This window comes from Vigna unguiculata, chromosome 5 (assembly GCF_037176805.1).
Source record: "Vigna unguiculata cultivar grain cowpea cultivar isolate G323 ecotype 2 chromosome 5, ASM3717680v1, whole genome shotgun sequence".
Classification (NCBI taxonomy): Eukaryota; Viridiplantae; Streptophyta; class Magnoliopsida; order Fabales; family Fabaceae; genus Vigna; species Vigna unguiculata.
In genome coordinates this window covers 16,546,745-16,568,953 of record NC_140796.1, presented here as the reverse complement: position 1 = coordinate 16,568,953, position 22,209 = coordinate 16,546,745, and the positions used below count along the sequence as shown (strand labels likewise).

Here is a 22,209-nt window from a genome sequence, read left to right as displayed (position 1 = left end):
AGAACAATTGTTATAAATTTTGTTTGTTGAAATTTTGTTGTGATTTTGTTTAGATCTTTATTGCAATAAGTTCTATAAATAATTTTTTACAAATTTTTAAACCTTAAAATTATTAATTATTGATGAAAATATAATTTTCTATCAATCTTAATTGAAAAAAAAAACACATGAAATATAAAAAACTATAACAGTATTTGGTGAATCATGCTTATTATATCTTTGCCCTGTAAGTACTCAATCACTTTTTTTAATATCAAAATCCTAGAAATGTCATCTACACAATTTTTATTATGATATGTACACAATTTTTATTTTTTAATGGAATGTACATGATAAAATTTAATAAAAATGAAATATAGAGGTCATCAATGGATTGATTTCACAATTCGAGTTTATTGAATATAAGACTCAATTAAATTTAACCTAAATTTAATTATTTTTTATTTTATTTTATTTTATTTCAGTATACTCAATTTCTAATTATAATATCCAATTTTAATTAAAAAATTATAAACAATTATTCTAAAACATTTAAAATAGTCTTTTTTTTTATTTGTAACTCAAATAACTTGGACTAAGTCTAAAAACAATTATAAAAGCACAATTGAAACTGAACATTTTTTTTTTTATCATGTGTAGGGAAAATCCTAATTTCTTTTAATAAATTGAATGATAAACTTGTCTAAACACGATCCTGTATTATTTTTTCATATGAGAAAAAAAAATTATATATTCATCTCAATCCTAATATTGTTCACGGGATATATAAGATATGATTCCTCCACCGTGATATATATGTAACTATTTGATTAAATCTAAACAACACTATTGCACTGGTGCATGCACCTTCATTAAATTCACAGCAAAGAAAACATGCATTTCTCTTAATACATATATTTTATTTATGATTGATCGTTTTCAAGTAGAACTGGGCATAACATAGCAGCATGTTATGCCTACTGCATAAGGAAAAACCTTAACATATGACTTATGTAACCAACCACCTTTTACCTTCGTAGATATATCCAATACTAGAAACCATCTATTAGGGCTAATCTTATATCTTATATCTGGTTTAAACTATGATGTTATCTAACTGCGGCAAGAGACACAGGCACATTCTGAACCACATCTGCATCCACTTCCAGCTGCTGCAGTTTTGGGACATGAACATGGATTGCATCCACAGTGCTCTCCGCACGTGCATGTCACGTGATCACCCCCTCCCGCTGTAGTCCCAGCACTCCTGCACCTGCATATCAGACACAAAATTTCTGATAAATATCTCAGTGTAATGATTTTTCTGCAGCAGAGACAGTATTTGATTATGAAGTTAAGAAAGTGACCTGCAAGAAGAACCACCAGGGCATGGAACTGTGCAGCCACAGGTGTTATCACAGGCTCCCACCCCTCTCACTTCACCTCTGTCACTCATTTTCTCTCACTCTCAAAATATGCTTATATGCTTATGCTTGTTGGGTGTTTACATTACATACATGCACCCTTTTATAATGTCTCAACCGACAACACCATATGTCACCGTCACATGCTACGTGGCAACATCTTTGCATGCAATTCATTACCTCAAACCACGTATAGCATGCAACAGCTGAATCAACTCTCTTCTGCTCATAACTGTTGTAGGACTTGTCTTTGTCTCTCCTAATCTCCATCCCCTCTCGTCGATGCCACGCCAATATTCGTCTGCATATATATATATATATATATATATATATATATATATATATATATATATATATATATATATATATATATATATATTACTTTAACATTTTAAAAGTTTTGCTTACGTATCGCAGATAGATACCGTAACCACAAAAATTAAAATCAAAAGATAGATAAATTAGTGAAAATTAACAATTCAAAGACCAGTTGTTCAATCATATACGTTGATCCCCACTAATTTATCATATTTTCTTCATTTTTATTATAAAATTTGATTTAAGAACAAAATTAACTTTGCCAACAGATTTCATCATTTAAATGAACAATTAATATTAAATAACTCAATCCTCATGATTCAATCATAATATTAAAACCCTTTATATCTCAACCCACACGACTCATCTTTTAAAACTCAAATATAATATAAACATTTAACTCTACTTCAAAAGCCCAATCATTTAAAAAATAAAATTTATTAAAATAATTATTTTAATTTTTAAAAACAAATATGCACTCCAAATATAGATATATGTAGATATATAGAAGTGGATACTTTTTGTGTCCATATTTCTGATCCTAATTTTACCTTCTAATAAATGACCGTTTTTTTTTTTAATTAAAATAATTATTTTACCATTTTTACCTTTTAATTAATTGTTTGGTTACGTGTAACTGTTTAATTCAATTAATTTTTCCTTAAATTAAATCCTTTTTAAACTAAAATGAATATCTTTAGTAAAAAAATTATCTACAAAATAAATAAAATATTTATAAAAATTTAAAAACTATTTATATTTGTTTTTGAAATTTGTTTTAATTGATAAATTTGTTTTAAATCTATATGTATATATAAAGCGATTCTCCTCTTTTTTCTTGTACACATTTCATATTTCAAATCTACCTCTATAATATAATTGTTATTAATTGACATTTTACTAATAACCGCTATTTTTATTTTTTTAATAAAAGTATCATCGATTTTTTCTTTTTTATGAATTAATGGTCGTCCATTGATTTGATGAGATTCACTCGTATGATTGATATGATTGATACTCATATGATTCATTACTCTTTATGTAAATATTTGTATTAAGTATTTGGTTATATATATAACAAGGACTCTACCTATTAGTAACAAGACACAAAGAGAAATTGCTTCCCATTCTCTCAATCTCTATTCTTCATTTTCTTCTCTCCTCTATTATTAGCTTTATTTTATAACATGTTATCAACAAGATGCTTTGTAAGGCCTATTCTTTTGTACCCCATTTTTACAAAAAGGGTTGCCCCCAAATCTGATGGGCCAAGGAGCTGGCCCAAAGGATATAGCTGAACCCAGGTTGCCCTAATGCTTCCATTTTCATTCATTCACAGATTCGCAGCCGTCTCCCTCTACTGTACCACTTGAGCTCTACTAGGGTTAGCTTTTCTCGTCTCGAACCAGTCCGCTCAAGGCTCCAGTACTACTTTTAACTCCATGTAAGTGATTCTAAACCTACTGCCCTTACTCTCTAAAGCCCTTTTTCGTATTCCACCGTTTAGGGTTCAAAAATAACCTTATTTTTCTACTGTTCCGCTGTTCCGCCAGTTTACAAGTCCATCGCTCGAGCTGCTGTGCTCCGTGGTCTCGTGTCGAAGCCTCATGTAACCCTTTCCAGGTATGGGAAGTTAGGGTTTCTGCAAAATAGTTGTTATCATGATTGTTTGGGTATGATTCGCGTGATTATAGTTCTGGATGTTTCCCTGAGTGTGTGAAATGTATTATTGCATGTGTTTGGGCTGGTTTCGTCTGTTATGTGAGTGAACAGTGGGCGAAGACTGATAATCTCGGCCAAGCGAGCTTGCCTCGTCCAGGCGAGATGAGCGGGGGTTCGCCCAACCATTCTCGCGTGAGGGGTCACCCAGGCGACCAACTCATTTTGGGTGAGCGAGCTTCTCGCCCAGGCAAGGAGGGTCTCGCCTAAGCGAGACCGTGCAGAGGCCATTGTTCCAGGATTTCACGTTCTCGCCTAGGCGAAGAGAGCTCGCCTGAGCGAGACTCCTCTGCCTAAGCGAGGAGCTGGGCGAGGATGTGATCCAGTTTGGCGTTCTTTTCCGTTCTCGGATGTTTGGCCTGTGATTAATTGGATTACTGTATGATGGCATGATGGGATTGAGTATATATGATGAGGGGAGGCTTACATGTGATGAATGGTGAGTTTGGCATGACCTCATGTTGAATGTACATGAGGGGTTGGATACGTATGTGGTCACAAAACTGTCATGAACTACGACGAGCATTGATGATTGGTAATTCAGTGGCATGATATTGATATGAGGGGAGACGTTTTCTCATGATTGGTAACACGAGTTGGTATGGGTTTGACATGTGATACATGAGGATTGTTTATGGATGTTGGTATAAATTTCCTATGCATGGCGTATATGTTTATTTCTTGGTTGATTATACCTGTTGGTACGTGGTCAGTACGTAATCCCTTGGAATCCCTAGGTGGGGCTTCAGGGTCGTGCTTCAGTGGTCGGGACGTAATTCCATGGCCCCTGTTAGTTGGTGTCTATGGTGGTGCCCCATCTGTATGGTCTGGTAAGGATTCAAGGTAAGGTTGCATCCTGACACTCTAAGGGGTCAGTTAGTCTCATTTAGAGCGGACTGACCCCTGTGGTGAGAGTAGCAGGAGGCCTGTAATTCATTAAGGACTAACCTTGTGGTGAGGTAAATTGATTCATTGTAACACTTGTAACACATAGCTCGGGGGTGAGCAGCTTGGGGATGAGCAGAGGTATCCACCACAAGTGCGAGCATCTGCTGAATCCGACCAGATTGTATATATCCGGATGAGTCGAGTCGTGTCTTAGTGTATTGTTTGAGAAGTCATAACATGCTTGGTTGATATGTGTGTATGGTATGGTGAATATATATTTGATCATACGGATGTAATCTTTTATGCTCTAGCTTACCCTACTTTTATTTGTTGTGTGTTCTGCTGTGTGGTACTTTCTTTTGCGATGATCATCAACTTGTTGATGTGAGCAGATGCGAGGAACACCCGCGAACAACAGGGAGGTGATGGTTCCGCTGTATGATCTGCATGGGCTGGATCTTAGTTTTCTTTAGGGCTTTGTCCCATGTATCTCGATATGCTTTATTTCTCTATATGTATTTGTTAGACATTTCAACAGTCTTCTTTCGGTATCGTGGTGTGCCTAGTTTGTAGGGGTTGGGTTAAGGACCCCAAGATTGCTATATCGTACTATTTGTGTGTGGCGTTTCTTTTAATTACGTTTATTAATTAAATGGGACGTTACATGCTCTAACCAGGGCTAGTGGAAGTTTTTTCTCTTTAAGGACAATGTTCCGCGTGTCTTAATCGAGACTCTTTCTAATCCTTTCTTCATTCAAAATCTTATCTTATATTCTTATTGTTGTGATAAAAATTGTTTGACTTTATCAATTTTCTTCTTCGTCTTCTTATTATTATTTTCATTATGATGGTGATTATTATTATTATTAATTTATGTGCTAGTTCTAAACATGCGAAACGTTACAAATTTTGAATTTGTGATCCTTGATATTACGAGGAAGAATTACTTATATTGAATATTAAATGTTGAAATACATTTAGATGCAATGATTCTTGGTGATACCATTATAGAAAGAAATAAAGCATTTGAACAACTAATTTGCTCTTACGACAACAATATTGTGAGAAGAGGTTTCACAAATATTCTGAATTTATTTCATGCCTTTGTATGGCTGAACAAAGCAATGAGCTTTTGATAGAAAATCATGAAACTTGTCCAATTGGTTTTGCTCCATTCCTAGAAGTGAATGCATCAACATTTGATTTATATTTTCATGGTTGTGATATTAATTATGGACTTGGTTATAAAGAAAATTTCAAAGATACATTTTATCACCAAAAGTGGAACAATAATGTGTAAAAGGGAAAAGAAAAAATGTGGTGCAAATCTCACCTTACAAGTCGGTTTTGTGAAGTTAAGTTAGGCTTAAAGTCCATTTCTTAGCATGGTATCAGATCCATTATTTAAAGCCTCTCCTAGCGAGATTTGTGTTTGTTGGGCATATAGTTCCACCCGCTATTGGGCCGCTATCGGACCATCCATTAATGTTCAGTCTCACGTACGAGATGTATATACCTCGACGTGAGGGAAGTGTGTTGGAACTCCTAGATCGACTAGACATAAGGCAATTTCATGGTATATAAGTGGGTGCAAGATGATAATATAAGTTATCATTATGGTGGTAAAGGTCATTTGAGTTGTACTTGTCGTACATCAAAGCATCTTAAAATATAAGGAGAAGAACATAGAAACACACTTTGATTATGAAGATGGTGATTCTGATTATGGCCATATGGATGCTACTAATCTTGATATTGTTATTTTCTTTGCTAAATTAAATGGAAGCATTGATCACCTCATTGGTGATGGGAGTGTTAAAAAATAGATTTTCTCATATCATGTTCTTAATTTTAAGACAATGCTTTATATTTGTTTCATGTTTCATGTTTCATGCTTTATATCTCTTCGATTGAGTTGAAAAAGAAAATGTATTAAAGAATTATCAACCTTCTCTTATGGTTTGTACTACACATATATTAGTACAATTGAAATGCATGTCATGGTAAACCAGAAGTTTACGAATCAAATTGAATGCCTTGTTTGGCATGATCAGTTGGATTATTTGTACTACATATATATTAGTACAATTAAAATGCATGTCACGATAAACCAGAAGTTTACGAATCAAAATGAATTCCTTGTATGACATGATCAGTTGAGTCATTCTGGATCTATTATGATGCAAAAAAAAGGATGAAAAACTCATGTTGGACACCCACTTAAGAATTAAAAAAAATTCATATCAATGAGTTCTCATGTACTATATGTTCACAAAGGAAAATTGATAATAAGACCATCACCAAGAAAAATAGAAATGAGAATCTCCTTTTCAAAACGAATATAGAGTGATATTTGTGGTCCAATACACCCATCATGTGGATCATTTAGATATTTCATGATTATAATTGATGCATCAACTAAATGGTCATATATTTGATTATTATCAACATGCAATCTGACATTTGCAAAGTTATTGGTACAATTAAGAGTTCACTTCCTAGATTATCCGATTAAGAAAAATCTATTTTGATAATACTGGTGAAATTACATCTCATGCTTTTCATGAGTATTCTATATCAGATGGAATTGAAGTTGAAAATCCAGTAGAACATGTTCATACTCAAAATAGACTTACTAAATCATTACTAAAACGTCTAAAATTGGTTGCAAGACTATTACTTATGAGAGCTAGGCTTATAATGACTACTTGGGGATATGCAATTTGCATGTTGCAGTATTGATTCACATCAAGCCAATAAGTTATCACAAATACTCTATTATGCAATTGTTTTTTTTTATATGTAACCTACTATTTCTCCTCTAAGAATTTTTGGGTATGGTGTATAAGTTTCAATTTCCCCACCAAAAAGGATTATGATGGGTCCTCAAAGACGAATGAAAATATATGTTGGATATAATTCTCCTTTAATAAAAAAAATATCTTGAACTAACAACAAGAGACTTATTTACAGTTTGATTTTTCAACTGTCATTTTGATGAATAAATTTTTCCAACATTAGGGCGAGAAAGAAAACAATTGGAAAAGGATAATGGTTGTACTGAATTATCATTGTCTTGTCTTGATCCTCTTACAAAATATTGTGAACTGAAAGTTTAAAGGATAATTCATTTAGAAATTCAGTCAATATATTACTATACATTCTTAGTGATAGAAAGACTAACCAAATCATATATACCAGTTGTTAATGCTCCAAATATATTTGATATTAATTCATAACGCGCCTGAAGTGTGGTAGGTCTATTGGTTCCAAAGACATGCGTGAAGTGTGGTAGGCCTATGGGTTCCAAAGATAAAAACTCTCGTTGAGAAAATGAGCTAAAATGCTAGATGACTGGATCAAAAGGGGAAATCCAAAAATATTCATTTGACATAATTAATGATTCGATTCTAGAAGAACCTAAGGTACCTGAAATTGTTGAAAATGATGAGATCTCAATAAATTATGTCATGAATCATATAATATGAAACCAAAATGAAGTCAACATTGACAAAACTTTTACATTTAATATAACGATGAATGTTATGAGTGACAATAAGGATCAATAATTGATGATCATTGAAGATTGTCGACAAAGAATTTATTAGCCAAAATGAAAATATGCATATGGATTTTTGCACAAAAAATAAAATAAGATTGATGAAATTTTTAGATACAAAGCACGGTTGGTTGCTAAAGGTTTTTCACAAAACCTTATATTTATTTGTGAAAAGACATATTCACTGGTATTGGATGCAACAACATTGCAATATTTGATTATCATAGTTGCACAACAAGGTTTGCATTTACATTTAATAGATGATGTTACAACCTGTTTGTACGATTCTCTTGAGAATGATATTTATATGAAAATTCCCGAAGGATTTAATTTGTCCAACAAGACAAATTCTAAAGAGGGTTATTCAATAAAATTGAACAAGCCATTTTATTGATTAAAGCAATCAAGATGTGTGTGGTATAACTGTCTTATTGAGTACTTATTAAAAGAAAGATATACAAATGATCTTATTTGTCCTTGTATTTATATGAAAGTATTAGAAAATGAATTTGTCATAAATATTTTTTATGTAGATGACATAAACATCGTTATAACTCTCAATGAGCTCACAAAGGCAATTGATTGCATAAAGAAAGAATTTGAGATGAAGGATCTTTGAAGGGTAAAGTTTTTTTTTAGATTATAAATTGAGTATTTAAATAAAGGTATTTTTATACATGAAGATGCTTATATAATTAAGGTGCTTAAAATGTTCTAAAGGGACAAGTCATGTTCATTATGCACTCCAATAGTTGTGAGGTCATTAGATGTTGATCAAGACTCTTCCTAGACCTCAAGAAAATGATGAAGATCTTCTTGGTCCAGAAGTACCATATCTTAGTGTCATAGAAACACTAATCTATCTTGCTAATTATACGCAACTTGATATTGCATTTGTTGTAAATTTGTTAAGTAAGCTATAGTTCTTAAACTACAAGTAGAAAATGGATTGGAGTAAAACATATACTTTGTTACCTTAAGGGTACTACAAATATGAGCCTATTCAATCCAAATGATTCAGAATTAGACCTAATGAGTTATGCATATGCATGTTATTATACATATCTTCACAATGTCATAATGGTTGATCACAAACATGATATTTGTTCACATGTGGTAGCATAATGATTTCATGGCGATATGTGAAACAAACAATAGCAGCAATATCGTCTAATCATACAGAATTATAAGGAAAGTTGTGAACATGTGCAAGAAACTTATGGTTATCTCCGACAAAGATGGAATCAACAACCATATATGAAGATAATAATGTATAGTTCAAATGAAAGGATGATATAGATATCCAAAAGATTCATTCATGTGAAAATCTAGCAGGCCTATTTATAAAGTCTTTGCTAAGAAGAACTTTTGCGTAAATGATTCACAAGTTAGGACTCTGTCATTTTAATGATGTAAGTTTACATGAGGGGGAGAAATAGAATATGTGATGAACAATATTGTATTAAAGAATACAAAATGATGTACTAATTTTCCCTTCACTAGATTTTTATCCCAGAGGGTTTTTCCTAGTAATGTTTTAACGATGCACATTCTTTTATCAATGGACACCCAATGGGGAATATTATGAATTAATGGTCGTCCATTAATTTGATTACGTTTACTCGTATGATTGATATGATTGATACTCATATGATTCATTACTCTTTATATAAATATTTGTATTAACTATTTGATTTATATCCTCTATGGGTTTCATGTTGTATATATAAATAGGACTTTGTGTATCAATAATAAGACACACAAAATAGCACAGAAAAATTATTCACCATTCTCTCGATCTCTATTCTTCCTTTTCTTCTCTCCTCTATTATTAACTTTATTTTATAATATTTTTCCTTTTTTGTTTTTCGTTATATTTTTAGTTTTCTATGTTAATATTCGAGTATTACTTACTGTTACTTTCAATATCTTTCCTTAACATTTAAAAAATGTGGAGCGCGACAATATATGTGTTTTCGCTAGTGTGAGATATAAAGGGGATACCCCATTTTGGTGTCTACATTTCTATTCTCAACTTTACCTTTTAATAAATAAATGTTTTTTAAATTAAAATAATTGTTTTACCATTTTTACCTTTTAAGTAACACTTTATTAGATTTAATTATTTCATTCATTTAATTTTTATTATAAATTAATCATTTTAAAACTAAAATAAGTATCTCTAATAAAAAAATTATCTACAAAATAAAAAAAATATTTATAATAAATTAATTTTTTTTTTTTATTTTTAAAATTAAAAAAAGAAAAATTGGTAGTAACACATGTATTTTCACTAGTTATTATTATTATTATTATAAATAGCCTTTATCTATTATGTATATAAGAAATACAATTAAAAAACAAGATATGTACAGAAAAGAGATGAACCACTTCATATGTACAAGTAAAGATTCTATAGAACAAAAAGTCACATTTTATAAAAATAATGGTTAAATATGTTTTTAGTCCCTTAACTTTCAATGAATTTTGAAATTAGTCTATTTCAAAACTTTAGACCAATTTAGTCCTTCATTTTTTCAAAATACGTGAATTTAGTCCTTTTAATCAAATTTTGTTAGGTTTATTTGACATTTCAAGTGTGTTTCATAATAGTATTTGACTTAACATTAAAGCAAAAATGTGTCAAACTGTATAAACAACTCAAATACAATCTTGAAATGCGTATGAAACATCAAATAAACCTAAAAAAAATTGATTAAAATGACTAAATCCACGTATTTTAAAAGATGAAAGACTAAACTGGTTCAAAGTTTCGAAATAAACTAATTCTAAAATTCACTGAAAGTTAAGGAACAAAAGAATATTTAACCCTAAAAATAACTACTAGTACTAATATCAATGTTTAAAAAGCCCAAGGTTAAAATCAATGTTTCAAAAATTGATCATTTGTTTGTTGCTAACATAGTTAAACATTCGTAAAAGAACCAATAATAATTAACATGATATAATATATAACCAATAATTGATAATATTATTAATAATTAAAATTAATAAAATAACCAATAATAATTATGATATATATATATATTATATATATATATAATAAGATTGAAAAATAAATTTCACACTCAAAATTGAAAATGTTATGTATTTATGTAAATTTTAACATTTAAAGTACATATAAAAACCAAATTAAGTGTATTATAATGTTACGGGTAAATTTGAACGATACACGTAATATTTATTAACAAAAACAAGTTTAAATATAAAAATAAAATAAAATTGATAAATACTTCAAATTAATAATAACATTGTATCAAGCATTTTATATTAATTTTATAATAAATAATCAATTTAAACTATAAATTACATTTTAAATTTACAATAAGTATTTTGTTTTGTAATAGGAATAAGTATGACATTCTTAAAATAATAATAACTCTTAAATGATATTTTGGTGGACCAAAATGTACTTGTGTCTCACACGTATTTACTTTTGTTTTGTTCCTGTCCTTCTGGTCCTTAAGTGATGTGTTTCTAATAGCACTTACCTATGTATGTTTTTCCGCTTTGGTTGTGGGAGCCATCGGTTGGGGAGTCTACAAAGATATTCTGATGCTTAAGTCACTTGTGTGATACAAGTAATAAATGATGCAATAAATGATAATCTACTCATCAATAGTGATTATTTATAATACTTGCATGGACCATGTCCTTCATGAACTTCGGATTTATAGGCTTGTCCCTTTTTAAGATTTTCTATGCATGATTAATTATCTTAATTCCTTATTACATGAGCTAGGTCATACCTTTTAAGATAATATAGCCAATATAAATGCTAGATGGCATATCGACCAATGCTGAAGTATTGGTCGTGGTATTCCCTCCTCGGCCAATCCAGAAATGCTTCATGGTGAGATTGTAGATACTCCTTTTTAAATGTAATATATTTATTCTCTCTTTAGTAATGTATCATTTTGAAAACAAAAATAGTTGTAAAATAACCTTGAACCAACTAAAAATAAATAAATACTTATTTTATTTGAGATTTAACTTATCTTAAACATACTACACCCAAACATATTACTAAAATGCTGAATTGAACTATGTAAAACGAAAAATAATAAAACCAAATATAAAAAATAAAAAAGATTCTTCTGTTCTTAAATTCTTAAGTCGATTAACCTAAGCTACACATTGGTTTGAACAAGCTGGAACCACTGATTTTGAGGATCATCAAGACATTCAGAATCATCTTTTATGCAGATACACTTTGAAGTGATAATGGTGGATGAGTTAGAATCCTTCTGCAAGCAAAGTTGTTCCTTGTGTTGATTCATAGTTGCCAAGTGAAGTTTAGACAGAGATGCCAATTTTCAAAAACTATTCTTTCTTTCACAATCAGAAACTATAATCGGAAGCCCTTCACCCGCGGCTGTTAGGCACTTCTTAATGCCTTGTAAAAGGATTTTAGTCGCATTCTCTCCATGAACCCATCTATTTTTGGTCTCACAACTTCCAAGTTCAACTTCATTCTTTTCATTCACTTGAGCACATTGACCAGATAGTGGGTGGTACAAGATATTTACAATGGGGGCCTTAGAGATAGGTTCTGCATGAAAAACATGAACCTTAGATATAAGATAAGATATTATGTGTTTGAAAAAAGATCATTGATATCATAAGTTCTTGAAATTTTATGATAATTATGCTATTTCAAAATCACCTTATGAATGATATCAATCTAAGAGTGCATGATATAACTACACTTATTTGTTTAACTCAAAAGGCTTACCAAGATTCTTCCTTTGCAAAAGTTGGAACTTGTCGGTGAAGTTGGGATATCTAAGGTGATGCCATGTTTCATCCATTACACCAAATGACTCATCAACTTGGACCTGATCTTTCTTTACATAGTAGGTACCTTGGAAAGCCCAAAATCCCCAGTCCAAATCCTTTCCAAGAAGATAGGTTTGAAGGCATGTCAAGAACCTATTGTCTTCCACTGCAGAACCTTCCTCGTTAAACCCAAACTTTGTAAAAATAAAAGGAGTTGCATTCTTTCCAATTGTAAGGAATCCAGCTCTATAGTCTATCGCTTTAATGTTGTTCGCACATATTCTATTCAATGGTTGCTTTGTCCATATCTCTTTCAATTTAAGTGTCCCAATTCCAGACCATGAATACAAATGTGTCTCAAACACCATTTTGTTACCCAAGTCTATATTCAATGGTTTTCTCCTTAAGAACTGCAACTCAGTGTCATAGTTCAAACCTGAGATATGCACAAGCACATTTGGATTTGTCTTATGAATAGTTATTGCTCCCTGGCTCATGTATATGTACCAATCCTTCAAATTCTGGCGAGGACCATGCAACTCATTCCTCAAACTCATTGCCACAACCTGTTAATAAACCCAAAGTAATAACAAAGTTGTCTTGTTTTCAATTTTAGTCAAAGAGAGGGTAAAAAGTTAAACTATTATCTCTAAGTTTAGTCTTATACTAGAAAACTACGAACTTTTAGTCTCTAAATATAAAACTTGCCTACAAAACTTTGCCAACAAGTATAGAAACTTTCTAACAGAGATAAAGTTATAAGAAATGGTGCAAAGACTAAAACCTCTACTTCTTTTTTATAGGAATTAAAACTAAGAAAGTAGAAACAATAGTAGAGATCTAAGAGCACAGTTGAGCCAAAAAATGAGAAAGAAAAATACATACAACATGGTTTCCACTGAAGTGTTTGGCAGCCAAAGTAAGGCCATGCACCCATTCTTGAGGATTGAAATGTCTGTCATGGAAGAAGCCATTCTCATCATTGTCATCGCAACACCACATTGGCTCACTAACATGGTTATCAAGCAAAACTTTCACATTTTGAACTCCAAGTTCATGAACAACAGCATCAAAGGCTTGGAGATGTGTCATGGACAACACAAAAGGATTGTTCTTGGAGACCACTTCGGGTACATCCAAAGAGGCAAAGTTGGCATTCACATTCTCATGGCCATAACGTGTCCACATGTAGATTGCATAGGTGAGACGCACACAATTAAACTTGTGCTTCACAAGTTCACCAATAATGTCCTTCAATGACTTTTTGTCAAGACCCTCAGGGATCATTGGTTGAAGGTGACCAGCCCAATTGGCACATACCAACTTGGCACGTTGTCCTGTGGCTTCATCTATGATCCATCTATTGTGCGTAGATAAAGGGTATGCATTGGAATGTGACGTAGAGATGACTACAAGGAGGAGAAAGACAAAACGTGAAGGTATTCTAGACATTTTGACTTTGAATGGAAAAGAAATTTGATGTTGGAGAAGAAAGCGTGCAAATAAATATATAGAGTTTGTGTTTAAAATTAGTAACAATGATAATAAAAGTTTTTTCTGTTAACAAAATTTTATTATAACCGATTAACTCTTTATATTTATATCATCTTCATCTACTTGTTATTCATGTTGAAAGACAATAACTTTTATCCTTTGTTTAAGTCATTGACTATCTATTAAGCTTAAAAATTTGGCATTCAAACAGAGTATTAGATTTGAATTATATATTTCGGTCCCTAAAAATATCAATGATATATATTCTAAGTTTCTTGGATTTCAATGTCATCAATTCAATCAATTAATTGTGTATGCAATTTTAAAAGGTATATGTCAGAGAGTTAATATGCAATTTTAAATGTTATATGTCATAGAGTTAGTCATCAAAATTATAAATTATTTAATAAATATATATGTTTTACGTTGATATATAATAAAAAAACATAATTTATTTAACGAGAAAATAAGTAGGTTGCAATCTATTATCAAAATAGTCATCAAATAATATTTATCATACTGACAGAAATAGTGATGAAATAAATTTTTAGTGCTTATAATTTGTATATCAATTTAAATAACATATCATTGTCTTAGCAACTAAATTTTTTATCGTTAAATCAATGATTATATATAGGAAAATGAAAGTTATGCAGCCGAATTTCTTTCAATCTTAACGACAAATGTAGAAAATATTTAGATTTATTGTCTTATTTTTTATTGAATTTCTATCACACTATTCACATATATCTAGATCGCGTTTATGGACATTCTAATTATATGCTATAATTTAAACAAATCCTTTCATACCTACAAATTTTGTTTTGGTAAAGAGTAATTATGGTGCAAAAAATATAAAAGAAGAGTGTCAAGAGTAAAAAAAGGTGTTATGTATAGAATCTCTCTGACCAGCTTTAGTTGGGCCCGACTATATAAGTTTAAGGGCAACTTTTTTTACGCATCATAAAATAAATTTTTTAAACAATCTATATTTATTTTTGGGTTAAATATATTTTTTGTCCTTCAACTTTAAGAGAAAAGTGAAATTAATTTTTCTTAAAAATTTTGAATTAATTTAGTTTCTCATCTTTATAAATGTGTGAATTTAGTCCTTTAAACCAAATTGTTGTAAGTTTATTTGATGTTTCATATGTGTTTCTCAAATAACATTGAAGAGAAAATATGTTAAATGGTGTAAACAAACTAAAACACTATAATGAAATGTGTTTGAAATGTCAAATAAACTTAATAAAATTTGATTAAAAATACTAAATTCACGCATTTATAGGGTTAAATTCGTTTAAGATTTTTAAAAGGGACTAATTTCAATCTTCACTAAAAGTTGAAGGATCAAAAATATATTTAACCCTTTATTTTCAAATGGATTTACGGGAATGTAATTTTATATTTGAAAAAGTTCATTTCAAAATAAATGAAAGGTGTTCAACAATTTTATAATAGTTGAAAAGAAAATTGTTAGTTTTGATATCGGTTTAATTAATCGTAAGGTACCCAGTTTGGTACTAGAGTGTCAAATTGGTACCCGCTTTTAAAAAAGTGTCAATTGCATTCCAACTTTTGAAAATTGCTTCAATTAGGTCCCTTTCAGACAGAGTTGACTAACGCCGTTAGTCAACGTGCTACGTGTCAATCTGTGATTTTTTTGATTTTTTTTTAAAAAAAAATTATTTTTTTTTAATTTTAAATTTTTTTTTAAAAATTATTTTTAAAATTTTTTTTTAAAATTTTTTTTAAAAAAAATTTTAAAATGCCACGTGTCAAGTCCCTGTGTGTGACACGTGGCATTGTCAATGCCACGTGGCATTGTAATGCCACGTGTCAGTGTCACTATCATATGTCATTGTGATGATTTCGATTTAGTTCCCATTTATGTTTTTTCGTTTCAATTTAGTACCTACTTATGTGTATTTGATTCAATTTTGACCTAATAATTTTTAATAATTAAAATATTTTTTAATAAAATTAAAAGTAATTAAGTATAAAAGTTTAAAAAAAATTAAGTATTTGATATTTATATTAAAATTTAGTGGTAAAAGTCATTTTAGTACTTATAAATAGCATAACATTCATACAAATAATAAATTTGGTCTGAAATTGAGAGAAACATTATAAATATTAGTACTTAATTTTGTAAAAATATTTATACTTAATTATTTTTAATCTTATAAAAAATGGATTACAAAAATATTTTAATTATTAAAAAAAAAATTGGGACAAAATTGAATCAGATACACATACTTAGGTACTAAATTGAAACAAAAAGACATATGTGGGGACCAGATCGAAATCAACACAATGACATCTAATAGTGACACTGACACGTGGCATTACAATGCCACGTGGCACTGACAATGCCACGTGTCACACACAGGGACTTGACACATGGCATTTTTAATTTTTAAAAAAAAAAATTAAAAAAAATTTAAAATTAAAAAAAATAATTTTTTTTTTTAAAAAATCAAAAAAACCACAGATTGACACGTGGCACGTTGACTAACGGCGTTAGTCAACTCTGTCTGAAAGGGACCTAATTGAAGCAATTTTCAAAAGTTGGGATGCAATTGACACTTTTTTAAAAGCGGGTACCAATTTGACACTCTAGTACCAAACTGGGTACCTTATGATTAATTAAACCTTTTGATATCTGTTTTATTTTAAAGAATTTCGTATTAACTCCAACTTTCTAACCTCGAAATTACTTTTCACATTGAGTAGATTTTCTCAAGTGTATTTTCACATCCCAAAAAGTGTATTCAAGATTAATGAAAGATAGAAGAAAAAACAACAATATGATAACCAGGCACAATAAAGTTGTACAAAATATAGAATACTCATTCAATAGATGAAATTATGCTTGACAAGGAGAAATGTTTGCCTTTCAAATTTATTTGGATATTGAAATATTTTATTAGTTCCTTTACTCAAACCTATTTTAGTTTGATTTATATCCGTAAAATTTCCTCAACGAAAAACTATTCTCTTTAAAGACACAGGTGAAAACAGATGTATTATTCACTTTTTTAAAAATTAAAAAAAAAGTTGAATTAGTATTATGTATTAGAATTAAAAGGTTATAAAAGAAATACTAAAATAAAGCTCTTAAATAATAATCAATTTTACTGACAAAAATATGTTTAAAGACTATTTTAAAGATTAATTTTCTAATTAGAGATCAATTTAAAAATTAATTTCTTTGATAGCAAACACTTTAGTAATTAATGTTAATAAATAATTTAGAAACAAATTATAATTTTTTTAAATTATTTTAGTTACCAATAATTTTTTGTTTATAAATTGATATCTAAATTAGTTACTATAGTGACTATTTTTTTTCTACTAAAATTAGTCATTATTCAAGAATTTTCTTATAGTGAAAAGAATTTAAAATTGGTCATTATTTTAGTCAACACATTGTTAATTTGTATTTTTGTGATTTTGGTTTGTATTTGGAGTTTAACATTCTTTTGGATTGTATTTGGGTTCTATTGAAGTTTATTTAGATTTTAATCAGAATTATAATTTAGTTTTTTTAGATCGAGAAAAGTTGTATTTGTTTTTTAATTTAGTGAATCAGTGAGCAAACTTATTAAACCCACCAACTCGTGGTGGGCTAGGTCAGGTCGGGTCAAGTTACCCGTTTTGACCGCTCTGATTGTGTTGTTTGGATTAAGGAAAAGATGGTATGATTTTAATAGATTTAAGATTAAAGTTTGTGTATGATGTGATGAGTGTGAAAGATTAAAAATGATGTTTTAATGGATGAAATTTGTAAGGCCCCATTTCTTTTCTGCCCTAGAGTTGGTGGGCTGCCCTTGTAAGTGGGCCTAAAGGTTGGCCCAATGTATATAAACCCTGCTATGTTGCCCTAATCCCATCTCACACTCACTCTTTCAGAAACCAGCCGTCAACCCTTTCTCCCTCTCACGAAAAGCTCTGCTAGGGTTAGGTTGTGTCATCTTCAAGCTAGCTCGAAGCTATTCTCTACTCCATCCCTGTAGTGCATCCTTGGAGCTGCCGTGCTCGTGGTCACGTAGTAGAGGTCTTTGCTAAGTTTTTCCAAGTACGGGAAGTTAGAGTCTCCGTCCTTTGGTGTTGTCTTGGCTGTTTGTGAGCGAATCACTGAATGCATGGATAAATCATTCGTTTTGGTGTGATTAACTGTTTTGTATGCTTTGTTGGTTCGATTTTCATGGCTGTTGTAGTGAAGGACAGTGGCGAGACCTGTTAATCTCGCCCAAGCGAGTCCATCTCGCCTAGGCGAGATGAAACAGGGAGCTCGCCTAAGTTTTTGGCACGAAAGGTCGCCCAGGCAACTCGCTCAACTTTTGAGCGAGCAGGCAACTCGCCCAGGCGAGAGGGATCTCGCTTAAGCGAGATCCCGTGTTGCTCATGCCCTTATTTTTTTGTGCTCTCGCCTAGGCGAGGGGGAGGCTCGCCTGAGCGAGCACATCTCGCCTAAGCGAGACTCCTCAGCCTGAGCGAGATGATGGGCGAGACCGTACTGTTTTTGGATGCCTGTTTGTTCCTGAACGATCTGTTTTGGTTGAGTATGATTGTATGATGAGTGATATGCATATAATGGAACATGAAGTATGTTTGGCATGATTCATGAAATGAATGAGTGGTGTGGAACCAAAGGAACACGTGATTAATATGAGATGAGGCCCTAGATTCATGGGGTGGTGATAATCAGAGGTAGGGATTCGAAATATGATGCGCATGAGGAATTAATCTCAGGGGGTTGGTAAGGAAATGTAAATATGGTGTTAATATTCTCTTATTGCTGAATTATGACTGTTAGTCCGTGTCAGCGTGTAAATTCCTTGGGGTCTCTAGGTGAGACCTCTGGGGTCGCGCTTCAGTGGTCGGGACGTAATTCCATGGCCCCTGTTAGTGGGTGCCCATGGTGGTGCCCCATCTGTATAACTAGGTAAGGATTCAAGGTAAGGACTGCATCCTGACACTCTAAGGGGCCAGTTAGTCTCACTTAGAGCAGACTGACTCCTGTGGTGAGAGTAGTAGGAGGCCTGAAATTCATTAAGGGCTAACCTTGTGGTGAGGGAGATTTGATTCATCGTAACACTTGTAACACATAGCTCGGAGATGAGCAGCTCAGAGTCGAGCAGGGGTATTCACCACAAGTGCAAGCATCCGCTGAATCCGACCAAGTTATACGTATCCGGATGAGTCGAGTCGAGTCGTAGTGTATTGAATGAAGAGTCATAACATGTTTGGTTGCTATGTGGATATGAGATGAGGAAAATATATTTGACTGCATGATGAATATGTTGTTGGCTCTAGCTTACCCGTTTTGTTGCATGGTTGTGATGTATGTGGCTGTTCTCTTTTGCGATGATCATCAACTTGGTTGATGGGAGCAGATGGGCGAGGTTCTCATGGGCAACAAGGGAATGGTGACTCCGCTACTTAGCCATCTGGGCTGGATCTCACACTTCTTTCTTTCGTGTTTTCTTTAGGGCTATGGCTCCTGTATTGGTGGTTTTTAGATTGTAACTTTTAGTTAAACAGCTATCCTACTTTTGTTGGCATCGTGGTGTGCCTAGTTTTGTAGGGGTGATGTTGGGAACCCCAGGACTGCGTTGTTATGCTATCTTATGTGTGGCGTTTCCTTTAATTGCGTTTATAAATTAAATGGGACGTTACAAAATTATGTAATTACCATTTTACCGTTAAGAATAAATGTAGTATAAATTTAAATAGAAAATATTATTGTTATTATTATTATTGATATTATTATTATTAAAATCAATATTATTTTTATTATTATTTATTTTAGTATTATTGTTTATTTTACTATTATGATGTTTAGTTATAATTAATAATATTATTATTATAATTATTATTTTTAATATTTTTAATTTTTGAATTATTAAGATATAATGTTAATTATATTATTATTAATTTGAATTATTAAAATTATTGATGTTTTTGTTATTATTATTATATTATTATTATTATTATTAATAAGGAACAACTTCTTCTCATCATAAGTGGTTACTTCTTTCTCTTCATCTTCTTCCCATCATTCAGCCTACAAAACAGCGCACCACCTTGACAGCTTCACCACATAGTGGACAGATCTACGTGTACATGAGAGTATGTAAGCGTACTTTCTAGTTTTGTTAAAATTATTACCAAATATTTGGAAAAAAAATATTTTGCCCCTCCTAATTCTTTACTTTTACTTTTTAAAAGGTTGCTAGATTGAGTTCCAAATAATTTCTAATTGACCCCATGACTTAGGGTCTTAGATTTGCCACCGACCACAAACGCATCATCAGGGCACCTCACCACCAATGTCCACGCACTACAACCCCACAACACTAGTGACTAAACCAACTACAACCACCAACACCTCTTCCAAACACATCCACAATTGATTTTCACCTCCCATTCTGGCACAAGCACATGGAACAAAAAAAAAACATATTGAGTGTTTTGTAATTTCAGTCGTCATCCCCTCAAATCTTCTCAATTCAGAGAGGATTGTTCTCACCCTCCCTCCCATAAATCCACGCTTGTAATTTACTCCAAATTGTAAAAGCAAACGAGGTTCATCCGTATTTTTCCTTACTTATACAAATAGCACTTATCCTGAAACAAACACACCCTTAATATTTGAAAATAAGTTAGATAACATTTACAGTAAAAAAAAATATTTTTTATAATGTCTTTCTAAATAAGGATTTTAAAAGTCTTCATAATTTTTATACCAAAAGTTAATAATATTGTTCTATAGCTCTTTTAATATATTCATACATTTAAAATAATTAATAATATTATTGTTCTTGTATAGAACCAAACAATCTCAAGAACCATCGATCGATCTTCCTCCTACTTTTCTTTGGACTCTCTTAGAACTGCTTTCCTCCTGTTCTCCTCGAGACTTTCTTTGGGACTACTTTCGGTGCAAAATCCAAAAGTGGGGTACCTACAGGAACTCCGACTAGGGATGTCAAAAAAATCCATACCTGCGGGTATCTGCAGATAAAACCCACAATGGGTAAGAAATAAATATTGTAAATGGATACCCACAAGTAACAGGTACGGGTATTTTTAATATCCGCATGTTAAGGTACGTGGGAGCTACTACCCGTACCCTACCCGTCCTGTTGACATCCCTAACTCTGACGCTAAATAGTGATTAGATGTGGGGCGTATGTAAGAAAGTGATGATTTATATTACTTGTTTCCTAATCTTGTCATTATTATTCGTAGACCGTTCTTATTCTCTTCATCAATTTTTGATATGCTCCATTAACCCATACCATATCTGTCAAGAATCGTTTGATTCCTTTTTGTCTAGATTACGCACCCCTTGCCTACACACTTGTATGACAGTTCTCTTGCCCACCTGTCCATCATTAGACCGAAATATACACGCCCAAAATGGGCCGAGATATACTCGACCGTTGTGTCATCAACCCATCTCTTCTGTTAGGAACAAGGCAATAAAGGAAAGAATAAAGGAGAGGAAAATAGACACAGAGAATTTTAACGTGGTTCGGCGTACAATGTGTATGCCTACGTCCACGACTACACTAGGAAGTATGTTTTATTTCTGGTGTATCTGAAAGCTTTACATAGAGTCTTTATATAGTAAAATAGAGAACTACATCTCACAATTCTAAGCGATGTGGAACTAAATCAAGCACCATAATACTAACAAGTTTCCCACTTGGAGTTTGATTTACATTACCAGTTAGTGTAGTGCCTTCATCATCAATTTTCTCGAAGGCTAGTTGAGGCAATGCAAAGCCTCAATTTAGTTGTTGTGATAGTCTTGGTCAACATAACAACTGGATTCTCTGCATCTGGAATCTTCAACAAAATCAAATCTCCATTATTTATCAAGTTTCTGATAAAATGATACTTCAATTCAATGTGTTTGCATCTGGAATGAAGAATTGGATTTTTAGCAAGACAAATGGCAATTTGACTGTCACTAAACAACGGAGATTCATCTTGCTCTTTTCCTAATTCTTT

General features: G+C 31.8%; 1 protein-coding gene and 1 pseudogene across 1 annotated transcript; both read right to left on the bottom strand.

The window, feature by feature from the left end:
• Positions 1 to 878: 878 nt before the first annotated feature.
• On the bottom strand, positions 879 to 1,497 carry LOC114184317 (metallothionein-like protein 4A). The gene is made up of 2 exons (XM_028071626.2): positions 1,347 to 1,497; positions 879 to 1,252 (listed from the first exon to the last, which is right to left on the bottom strand). The coding sequence occupies exons 1-2, from the start codon at positions 1,433 to 1,435 to the stop codon at positions 1,093 to 1,095; spliced, it is 249 nt and encodes an 82-aa protein (XP_027927427.1). The 5' UTR covers positions 1,436 to 1,497; the 3' UTR covers positions 879 to 1,092.
• A 10,541-nt stretch (positions 1,498 to 12,038) lies between these two features.
• On the bottom strand, positions 12,039 to 14,139 carry LOC114184408 (glycosyl hydrolase 5 family protein pseudogene; annotated as a pseudogene).
• Positions 14,140 to 22,209: the final 8,070 nt, after the last annotated feature.

Bases quoted from the DNA above. Each gene is read 5' to 3' on its own strand.
- LOC114184317 (XM_028071626.2), bottom strand. From the start codon at position 1,435: ATGAGTGACAGAGGTGAAGTGAGAGGGGTGGGAGCCTGTGATAACACC. The intron at 1,253-1,346 runs GTCACTTTCTTA...TCTGATATGCAG, and splicing joins CCTGGTGGTTCTTCTTGCAG to GTGCAGGAGTGCTGGGACTA.